Raw genomic sequence first — 12,012 nt, 5'->3', positions numbered from 1 at the left:
GAGAGTTGAGAGGAGATCAGCAGTGTGTCTCAGGGCTCCGGAAAGGAAATATGATTTCGATGACAGATTTTTGAAATATTGACATCAAAGACGACTTACGGCGTCTTCGGCAGAATGAGCATGGCTCGGAATGACGTGAAAACTCGTCCGCGCCGATCATAGTGTTAAGGAGAAAAAAATAGTGGCTTCAAACGGTGGGGCAAAAAAATATATATATATATTAATATTCTTATTTATAGCAACAGCCAGGGAGGGTGTGTCACCAAACATTGCCTAATTGTCTTACTTCCTGTTTTTTTTCTCCAACTACTTACTGTTTAAGTCCCTGGATGGAAGTGGTCTGATCAAAGTCAGTCTGTCCATTTGTCCACCTACCTGTCTATCTATTCTCGACCCATCTGCACATCCCTCCATCAATCAATCAACCAACCAATGCGCACATCGACAAATTGTAACACTCCCTCTTCTGGGGATCAGAGTAAATGTTGTGTGTGTCTGCTGCGTGTGTGTGTATGCTTGCATTGCTTGGCCTTGCAGGGCTCAGATGCAGATCAAACAATGGACAGTCATTAATCTCTGTCATCGTGGCAGGGGATGGGAGGTCAGAGAGGGCTAGTGTGTGAGAAGAAATGGTGAAAGACAAAGAAGAGTCAAGATGTTACATGAGTGTGCGTGCGGAGCGTGTGTGTATGCGTGTGAAAGAGAGATGGAGAGAAAGAAGAGACGGAAGACTACATAAATGTACGAGGGGCTTACATGTGTGTGTGAGAGAGTACAAAGGAGAGGGTAGGTTAAGTCTGCAGAAGTGTTTGAAGGTAATAGATGTATATTTGTGTGTGTGTGTGAGTGAAATATGAACAATGCACACAGGCCTGCTTCAGACCATCCTAGCCACAGTATGTCATTGTCAATATCTTATCTGACCACTGCAGCAGCAGCAGAACGTGTGTTCTCTCTCTGCATTGTGACATGTTCTTTCCAGTTTCTCTCACACAACCTCTCGGCTTCTCGTGCAGGTTTGTACAAAAATGGAGGTAGCGTAAAAATACGGTGACCCAAGGACATCCATCCGTATGATGTTGTTTGTTATATTACAGGCAGGCCAGCCTGTACTAGGGAAGTGATTGATTGAATTGATTGAAAACTTTATTAACAGATTGCGAATGGGTACAGTACAGCTCAATACACACAATTGTTAAGGGGATGCAGACCAGAGAAAGACTTTCGTCTTGTTTACATCAGGGTCCCCCATTTTCAATTCATCATAACATATATGACATACATGACATACAGATAGACAGTACTGCTACATCTAAACATTTATGACATACCAGATTTGCAAATACAGTACGGTTTGTGATACGAAAAGAGTCCAGAAAAGAGAGTATATACATTTGACGTAGAAACTGTACATTGGAGGAGGTTGGGTAGGTGGGGGGGGCACTGTACATTGGAGGTGGTTGGGTGGGTGGGGGGGGGGGGGTAGGAGGGGGACACTGTACAAGCAAAACTGTACATTGGAATATTGACAAGACCATACTTGGTCATTTACTGTACATTGGGGGGGGGGGGGGGGGGGTTGTGTTAGGACATTTACAGGGGCCAGTTTCGAATTGCAGTCTCTCGTAGGTGCTCTTTGAGAGTGGTTTTGAAAGTGGGTAGTGATTCACATTCCTTTACAGCTGTGGGTAGGGCGTTCCACATTGATGTGGCATAATTTGCGAAACGTGTTTAGTCCCTTGTTTGAGCCGAATCTGGGGTTTAACATGATTTGTGGAGCTCCCTCTGGTGTTGTGATCGTGGTATTCACTGACCTTTGGGAAGTATTTTGACATGTACATGGGTACCTTGGTCGTGTAGTGTATCTTGTAGAGCAGGCCCATTGCAAGTTGCTGTACTCTGTCGTCTACTCGAAGCCATCCTTGGTTGTCAAAGTGGGCAGGGGTGAGGTGGGTTCTAGGAGTAAGGTCAAGCAGTAGTCTGACCAGTTTGTTTTGAGATGTTTGTAATTTTGTTTTTAGCGCCTTTGAGGTGCTTTGGTACCATGAGGTGCAAGCATAGTCGTAGACTTGTAGTACCCTTGAATGAGTGCTCCTGCCAGAGTCTTCAGGGTATTCTTGTTTACCAGTGAGGAGATCCGGTACAAGAATCGTGTTCGTTGGTTGACTTTTTTTTACTACATTGGATGCCATTTTGTCACAGGAAAGATTTGCCTCTAGGATGGAACCCAGGTAGGTAATATCTTCTTTCCCTGTGACAATATTGTCACCCACTGTAACTGAGAAGCCGTCGGTCTTGCTGAGTTTGTTATTTGAACCGAAGAGAATGGACTCTGTTTTGCCCATGTGTAATGATAGTTTGTTATCAGCGAGCCATATGCAGATTTTGCCTAGTTCTGAGCTGAGGGTTTTTTCACCTGTAACTTGTTCTTGTCAGAGTCATTGGTGAATTGTGTGACTGAGACTGAATTCTATTCATTATTTACTGAAGGGAGCCTATAATAGTGGTCTATTGACCCCTTCACGTTTTAGGCTGATAAACAACAGATGGGACCTTTATATGATTGTATTGTGTATGAGTGTGTGAGAGAGAGAGAGAGAGAGAGAGAGAGAGAGAGAGAGAGAGAGAGAGAGAGAGAGAGAGAGAGAGAGAGAGTGTGAGTATTAACCACCTTACATAGAATTCGCATCAATGGCATGTAGACTGTAAACTGTACTACAGAAAAACGTGTTACTAATTATATATATAGTACACAATCACAAGTTGGCAGCAAGTTATTCAACAACAACACAGCAATAGTCATTTGGTTTCCACACACACAACACTGTACTCCAGCTGGGCGGGGTGTGGTGGTGGCGTCCCCAGCCAATCGCTCCGTCTCTCTCTCCCTCCCCGCACAACAGAGACGGCTCCAGAGAAGTTGTGAGGGAGAGAGGAGAGAGAAAGAGAGAAAGAGAGAGAGAGAGAGAGAGCTAGAAGCAGCCTAGTAGAGTCTGGAGGAGTACGGTCCGAAGAAGCCACGATGGATGCAATACCATGTTGTCTCGTGCTGGTCGTCCTCTTTTTCGGGACGAGGATACACGAAATTAACGGTAAGAAGAAGCGTCCACGTTGGGGGGGGGGGGGGGGTGTTTATTTTTTATTTCCCTTCTTCTATTAACTTAGACCCCCCCCCCATCCCCTCCCCTCGTTTAGGAGCTCTTTGTTCAAGAAGCGCATGCCTGAAGATGAAGGAGCCACAGTCCTCTCTTCTCTAAAGATGGCGCAGCTCGGTGCCCGGTGGTGTTGCCTGTCAGTGGGAATGTTTATTGTCGAGAGGAACTCCTGCGAAGGAACGAGGGGGGGGAGAGAAAATAAGGGGAGCGAGAGAAGGGGAGCTAAAGAAGCAGAGACCGTTCAGAAAAGGAGACTGCACAACTCCGACTTGTTTCCTGTAGTGCATCACGTGAGCTACAAGAGGCGCGGCTATTGGTTGGCTTATCGCCCCCCCTCCCTCCCTCAAGAGACCAGCGGTCTCCCCACAGGCTGTTACCTTCTCACCCTCCTGGCGCTGCTTTGAGTGCGTGGTCTTTCCGTCTCTACTGTCTTTGCTAAAAGTCACATGTAATAAGGTAACGGGGCCAGCGGTTTAGCTCAGGATCAAAGCTGGATTAAACTCGGGGCCGTTTTTGTGCCACGGCTGTTTGCGCTATTTCTTGCCAAAGAGTGACAAGTATCCCCTCAGTTGAACAAATACAAAGTTGGCAGCGTTCAACCGATGTTTGTTTTTTGCCCAAGCTTCTGGGTATTGATTTACCTTTGCTGCTTGACGATGTTCCCCCTGATGTCGCCTTGTGTTGTTTATTATTATGACTAGTTCCGTCCTCCTGCGTTGCCTCTGTCTTCTTTGTCTCACAGCCTATAACAGTCTAGTTCCACGTACCGTTATCTCTAGACAAGTTATACCGTCCACACTCCGTCAAGTGTTTTATTATTTATAGTGTGTGTGTGTGTATATTCTATGCAGCATAGTTTTCTCTCAAAACGACAAAGCATCACAATATAATTATTAGTCGGCATTTGTTTTCACTGTAAAGAAATAAAGTAATATGCCATATCGCTTCCCGATTCTTGTCGTGGAGCTCGTGGAAATAAATGATGCGTTTTCCCCTCTACATTAATTACCATAAGTAAATCGCAAATGTAACTAGCCAATCTGTGTTACTACTTGACATAATACTGCAAGCCACTGCCCCAACATTCGCTTTGCCTGCTAGCCAGCCTGCTATATATCAAACTCTTATTATGGTCACAGCTGGTTGATCTTCATGCACCGACCGGACTAGAAAATGCACAAGCAAACGTTTAGCCTTTTTTTTTTTGCCCCGTCGACTCCGGGTTACACATCGATGTTTAGTCTGACACAACGCTGCAATGTGCTTCCTCCGGAGTGAACAACACGCGCTGCAACAACCTGCGGACTGGGTGCTGCTCATCTCGCTTCGTTGTCAGCCGCCTCTCGCCGAGCGTCACTCTCAAAACATCACACATCTGTCACAAATGATATGGTTAAATGAATGAATGGCTCACTCCCCGTGTCACACCCCGTACTACTATACCGCCGTGGGATTTCACGTTTTTGACACGAAGCGGTTGCTGTGATTTCTCTCCTGGTCGTCTGATCCATGATCACATACATGCTGATTTTCTTTGTCTAAAACAGCCAACATGTGATTGCAATAGACCCACAACGCTTATTTATTTTTCCACCTCTAATGATGAAAAATACAGGATTTATTTGTATCCTTCTTCCGACATTCCTTTTGTGTGTGCTTGATGGAGAGAGATGCATAGCCTCATCCATACATGGAAGAGAGAGAGAGAGAAATGCATACCCTCATCCATACATAGAGCCAGAGAGAGAGAGAGAGAGAGAGAGAGAGAGAAATGCATACCCTCATCCATACATATAGAGCCAGAGAGAGAGAAATGCATACCCTCATCCATACATAGAGCCAGAGAGAGAGAGAGAGAGAGAGAGAGAGAAATGCATACCCTCATCCATACATATAGAGCCAGAGAGAGAGAAATGCATACCCTCATCCATACATAGAGCCAGCGAGAGAGAGAGAGAGAAATGCATTGCATACCCTCATCCATACATAGAGCCAGCGAAGAGAGAGAGAGAAATGCATTGCATACCCTCAGCCATACATAGAGCCAGCGAGAGAGAGAGAGAAATGCATTGCATACCCTCATCCATACATAGAGCCAGCGAGAGAGAGAGAGAGAGATAGTGATGACGTAGACATCTCCCCACCATGCTGTCAATGTCATAACCACCCCAACCCGTCGTGTCCTCGTATAGCCTCTCACATTGCCCATCAAAATGTGAGCTGCTAAATTGATTATGCAGGTTGCTTGAGGGAAGACCGGAGGAATTGAATATGCTTTGTCCGGCAACGGGATTGTCACGGTGGGGGGGGGGGGGGGGGGGGGGGGGGAGCGCCGCCGTCATTTGCATCAGAATGAGGAGCCATAACCTCAATGGTTATAATCTGATCCGCTAAAAACAAAAACAAAATAGACCCGAAGAAGACCACTTAAATGCAGCCTGCAGGCTCTGGCAGGTGGGTGTGTGGTTAATTGGATCCAGCGAAGCTATAGATGTAGAGTGTATTCATATGCGGAATAACGGAATGTCTCAATATTTATTATGTCTCGCACAATACTCCCAGTTAGTTCCCGTGTGGACATTTAAACCGGCACCTATACTGTCACCTTTCCAGGCCACTGTGTCCAGCGCTGCACACATAGGACTCACTAACACACACACACACACACACACACACACACGTGTGGCCGTGTGCACAGGCTCACCTTGGCGGCGTTTGCATGCAAAAATGTGCACAAATGCAAGAGCGTGCATGTGCATGCATACACACACACTCGCCATGACAGCAGGCTAAATTAGGCAGTGTCAACTTCTTCTGCTCCTCCCATCTTCAACCTATTGCCTAATGGGCTCTGTTTATTTCTCTAAAACACTCTTGCCCTCTCTCTGTCTCTCTTTCGTCCTATCTCTGTGTCTCTCTCTCTCCTCATCTCGGTCATTCTCTCTCGCCCTATCTGTGTCTCTCTCTGTCTCTCTGTCTTTCTCTCTCCCCTCTCCCCACTCCCTGACTTTCCTTCTTACTTATCCTCTCCTCTCCCAGTTCTTGACTTAGTTTCTGAGTGATTTCTGTCTCTCTGTTTGTCTCTCCTCTCTCTCTCTCTCGGTCTCATTCATTCCTCTCCTCTGAAGTTGTTTCCCGTTCCCCACAGGACCATGAGCAAACAGGCCACTTTTAGAGATAGCTATAAAAAAGAAGAAAAAAAAGCGGTGCATTGAATTTTGCTTACAAAATCTCCCAAGTGCCGTGTCAACATTTCTGAATAAAATGTGAGGATCCTCGCTGGGCTATCTTACAAACCCTCGCCCGCCACGCTGACTCACTATCCTCAAAACATAAGAGAGGAGGGAGAGAAATTAGTTTAGTTACTCTTCTTTCTTTTTCTCTCTCTCTCTCTCTCCCTCTCTCTTTTCTTTGCCTCCTTTTTCAGATTCTCGAGCAGGGAGAGCTGCCGGTCGATCCCTCGAGAGTAGGATAGAATATTCTAAATGTGTGAGAAGTGTACGGGTCTGTTGTGGAATGTGAAACGGGCTGTCATTCATCATCTTACCTGCATCTCTCTCTCTCTCTCTCTCTCTCTCTCTCTCTCTCTCTCTCTCTCTCTCTCTCTCTCTCTCTCTCTCTCTCTCTCTCTCTCTCTCTCTCTCTCTTTTTATCTCACAGTCTTTTGGCACCAAGCTTTATCTCACAGTCTCAGTGATCTTGGGTCATCTTCTTGTTGCCGAGAAGCAGCTATATATTCCTAGTAAGATCTGTGTCTAACCGAAGGGGTTCAAACAAGACAGTCACACCTGACAATACTTGCACGATGATGGTGTGTCTTTCAGGGATACTGGCCACCTAATACATTGTCACCACAGCAGCACACGACTTGGTAGGTGGACAGGTGAATGTATTCAATCGACAGGTGACTGTAATCAAATGACAACCGAAGGCTATGCACTCTGTTACGGCATTGCACCATATTCACACGGCTGCTCTCATGTCATGCTCTGGTTGGGATTTCTTTCCACCCTGTTCCCACTTTGGCCAGCGTGTGAATATGGTCAATTGCGCCATTTCTGTAGGAAATGCATGGCACATTGTGGTGATCCTGTGATGTGGTAAATAAAATAAAATCAAATCAAATTTATTTATAAGGCCCGACAACACACGTTAATGTCCCCATGGGCCGTACAGGTCTTCTTTAAACAAGTCAAGAACAGAACAAGAACACCATAAGGTCCAACAAATTTAAAATAAATGCAAATAAATGAAAGAATGCAAGCACTCCCAGACATACCCCACGCGAAGATAAGGAAAAACTCACTAAAACCTAACAATAGGGAAAAATGCTCCACAGGCAGTGTGGAGGAGAGAAACCTTAGAAGGGCCATTCAAGGGGGGATCTCCCTTAGATGTCGGTGATAGTAGTGTTGCAGACTAACAGTTGGTAAGCATGCACTCAAGTGTGTAGTGAAACACAGATGAGTGCATGCAATAGCAACTGAACATTTTGAAAGATTAAAGATAGAGCTGATAGCGATAGCAACTGAACATTTTGAAAGATTGAAGATGGAGCTGATAGCGAATCTATTTGAGGCACAGGGGCGGCGCAAAGAGGGTCGCGTCCTCCCCGTCTTAATCACGGGACATTCAACACTCCGGTCATTGCTCAGGGACAGCCGGAGACAGGGAGATAGGGGGCGGCGCAGAGAAGGTCGCGAACTCCCCGACATCATCGCGGGACGTCCGGCACTCCGGTCACCACTATGAAACCTCCGGAGACAGGAGGGCACGCAGAGGGGGTCGCATCCTCCCGGCCTTCATCACGGGATGTCCGACACTCCGTTCAGCACTCCAGGACAGCAACTCACAGGGGGACAGGGAGACGGGACAGGCGTTAGACAGCTCATGTGATTGTAGTGGGCGGACATAGCAATAGATACAAGTGGTAAGCATATATACTGTGTTCAGCTGTTGATATGGTAGGCCTACTGTGTTCAGCTGTTGATTTGATATTTACATCCGCCAATTCCATTGAGTAGCTGTTAGTGCTATGAGACGAAGATGACTGTCCAAACACTGTGGGCTAGATCCACAAAGAATGGATTGCACGGAGCAAGTTGCACCCTTACTTAAAATTCATTATGAATTGAAGATGGGGGACCCTGATGTAAACGACGAAAGTCTCTCTCTGGTCTGCATCCCCTTAACAATTGTGTGTATTGAGATGTACTGTATTGTACCCATTCTGCAATCTGTTAATAAAATTTTCATTCAATCAATCACCGCGCAGATTTATTGATTGAATGAACATTTTATTAACAGATTGCAGAATGGGTACAATACAGTACATCTCAATACACACAATTGTTAAGGGGATGCAGACCAGAGAATGACTTTTGTCTTGTTTCCATCAGGGTCCCCCATTTTCAATTCATAATGAATTGTAAGTAAGGGTGCTGGTGCAACTTGCTCCGTGCAATCCATTCTTTGTGGATCTAGCCCTGTGTCTCGGGGCTTCAATAAACATGGACTAGGCTATTCATAGTAGTCTGCGGCTCTGTGTGTGTGTGTGTGTGTGTGTGTGTGCATTCTTTCAGGAGCGTTTTTGAATCTACCACCACCATTTTCGTACAGATATTTCTCTTTGGTGGTGAGGATTCTGTCATGTATTGATGTGATCATGTAATTCTTGCACCAGATTATAAATCTGTGTTTTAGGGCCGCAACTAACGCCTATTTTGATAGTTGATTGATCGATTATAGAAACTATTAATCAGATGAAAATATCTTTGAAAAATACAAAGTTTCAAACAACTTGGACGGTTTTTGACGGAAAGCAAACATACATGTATGCTTGCTATATATCAAGAGTGCACTTTTTGTAATTTTAATTTTTTTTATAAACCTGTTTACGTCTTCAGTTTGAAAACACTTTCAATTGGGCGGCTGGGTGGCGCAGCGGACATTGTGCTTGTCACCAACGCAAGAGACACCGGGTTCGACTCCGGCTGTCTGCGCTACCTCCGGCTTGGGCCAGTCGTCATACTAACTCAATTGGCAGAGTTAGAGGGTGGAAGGGTAATCTGGACGTTGTGGACAGCGACTCCTACAGGTCGGTTGGGGGACGCCTGCACAGCAGAGACAGGAAAATGGCGGGGGTAGTGGGAGCCTCCCACATGTTACACCTCGCCAACGAGAGTCCGCGCTGGCAGGTGAAAAGATGTGACAGGCTGCCTCCTCGTGTACCGGAGGGGACACGTGATGCAAGGCTTCTATCCTTCCTATAACCGGCCTGTGGGGGGCATATGCGAGCAACGTTCAAGACAGGGGAGGGAAGAATTGGCACAATGGAATTGGGATGGGAGAAAAATGGAAAAAGAGGAGAAAAAAGTGGATAAAAAAAAAACACTTTCAATAATAATAAAGAAAAACACAAAATCTGTGTTAACACAACGGGCTTTGCTATACTGTACATCAAATGGCTTCAACAACAGGCCATGGAGGTGCAGACCGTGCAGTATAACATAGACCCAACCCAACTAACCGATTATAAAAATAGTTGCCAACTAGATAGTCTAGACTCTAGAGCAGTAGTTCTCAAACCTTGTCATGTCAAGGACCCTCGAATTGATACGCATTAGAGCATGGATCCTTGTTTCATAAGATGAGTCCCAGGGGCCCACACCTGACAATATATATATATATTAGGGATGAGCACGAGTAATGTCTTCCTAGAAGGAGTACTTGCATCATGAATTTACTTCAGTAGTGCTTGAGTAATTGTTTATGGAAATCTATTTTTAGAATGCATCTTAAAGAGCATGGCAGCGGCAATTCCCGAAAATCGAATTGCTTCGCACCTTGCCACAATTATTTCACCAATAAGTAGCCCCAAATGGCATATTGTTAGATTAAGAATGGAGATATGCTGTAGGACAAATGGCAGAGTTAAGTAGGCATTACAGGAAAAAGGGGGTGGGGGTATATATATTACAAGGTATATAATTACTAATTTACTAGGCTACTGTGTTTAATTTGATTAGGATTGGAATGGAATAAATAGCGTGAGTTGGAGGATTTTAACATTTAGCTTTACAGTAGAGTATCAACACATTGGGAATTAATTAATGATTCTATGAACAACCACTATGGCCTTTGACCAAATAGTAGCCTGCCCTAGGCTAATTCTAGAGCTGACCTTCGAACTTTCTTTTGGAATTCGAAGCTTCGGGGCCGAGATTCGATTTTAATTCGAAGCTTCGAAAAAAAAAAAAAAAAAATGTATTTAAAAAAAAAACTTAAATATTTTTTTTTAATGTTGTGGGACTTGTACAGCACTTTGTTAAACTTTGTCAGTGCTGTAAAGTTTAAACCCGTTTAAATCTTAGATAAACTAAACACTTGCTTCCATGAAATATTGTAAGCCGTCATTTGAGGCTTTATAAAAGCAGCACAATGAACACAAATCTGTCAGTGCCGAGTCCGACCTCATCTTAAATAACAAACAGCATTGCTTGTTGTAATTAACAAAGAGAGGCAGAGTTGATTTTGCAAAAAAAAAAAAGGGAAAATTCATATATATAGATTTTCTTTTTTACATATTCGAATCCCATGCCCATCGAACGAAGCTTCGAAGTATTTAAGACAGCCCTAGCTAATTGACTATTAAAAACATTCAGATAACAAAGTAGCCTAGGCCTAAATCGAATCTACATTTTCGAATCTACAAGAGACAGGATTTTTCATATTTCAAGTTTATTATCTTGGAGATTATTTAGGCTATTTCACTACTAACCATCACCTCTGGTTTCCCAATTCCCAAAATGTGCACACACATGGGTCAGAGTATGCTTAAAACGGAGCCCATTTTCCTGTCAATTTTGTTTTTGTGAATCACAACCTTTCCTTGGGAAGTGGCGTATGCCTCTTTCAGGCCAGGTTTTGTGCAGCTTTAAAACCATCACCAGCCCTAGTCTCAGCCCTGGTAGCAGGCTTAAAGCCTAGTCTCTCAGCCCTGGTAGCTGGTTTAAACCATCACCAGCCTAGTCTCAGCCCTGGTAGCAGGCTTAAAGCCTAGTCTCAGCCCTGGTAGCAGGCTTAAAGCCTAGTCTCTCAGCCCTGGTAGCAGGCTTAAAGCCTAGTCTCTCAGCCCTGGTAGCAGGCTTAAAGCCTAGTCTCTCAGCCCTGGTAGCAGGCTTAAAGCCTAGTCTCTCAGCCCAGGTAGCAGGCTTAAAGCCTAGTCTCTCAGCCCAGGTAGCAGGCTTAAAGCCTAGTCTCTCAGCCCTGGTAGCAGGCTTAAAGCCTAGTCTCTCAGCCCAGGTAGCAGGTTTAAACCATCACCAGCCCTAGTCTCAGCCCAGGTAGCATCACCAAAAACGACTCCCCAGTCCCCCAAACATCCTCCCCCCTCAGCTTGGCGCTGGCCACTTCTGCAGCAGATGCCTTTTGTCCGTTCTAGGAAATGTCGCTGTGGCGTTGTTTTTCTCGGTGCAGCGCTCTGGTCAACACTGCTACGGGGGGGGGGGGGGGGCGGGGGTGCAGGCAGAGGAATTCCAGGCATGTGGGTGACCCTGGGCGCCCGTTGTCCCGGCCCAAGGCACCACGACTAATTTGAGAAGTTGTAGCTGTGCCAGTGGCGATGGGATTCAAAGGCACCGATGCGTTCACGAATGGCCCCCCGCTCTGCTCTGCTCTGCTCCATACAGGAGGGGACGCAGGGAGAAGAGAGGGGCCCCGGGATCCAGTTTCACAAGTTCTGCTGCTGATTGTAGCTTTTTTATGAGAGAGAGAGGGAGCTGGTTTCCCTGGCCAGGTTAGGAGATACTCCCTCTCCCCCTCTGCTTCTCATTGATTTATCTCTTCTCTTGTGTTG

General features: G+C 45.5%; 1 protein-coding gene across 1 annotated transcript in view; it reads left to right on the top strand.

Annotated features, from left to right (window-relative positions):
* Positions 1 to 2,977: 2,977 nt before the first annotated feature.
* tgfbr1b (transforming growth factor, beta receptor 1 b) overlaps positions 2,978 to 12,012 on the top strand; it is a 148,428-nt gene continuing 139,393 nt past the window's right edge. Inside the window, exon 1 of the mRNA XM_084326295.1 lies at positions 2,978 to 3,092. Coding sequence (XP_084182421.1) covers positions 3,023 to 3,092 — 70 coding nt within the window. The 5' untranslated portion in view covers positions 2,978 to 3,022. The remainder of the gene's footprint in view (positions 3,093 to 12,012) is intronic.

This window comes from Notolepis coatsorum, assembly GCF_963971535.1.
Source record: "Notolepis coatsorum genome assembly, chromosome: 12".
Lineage (NCBI taxonomy): Eukaryota > Metazoa > Chordata > Actinopteri > Aulopiformes > Paralepididae > Notolepis > Notolepis coatsorum.
The sequence above is the reverse complement of the archived record's forward strand: the minus strand, read 5'-3'. Positions and strand labels throughout refer to the sequence as shown.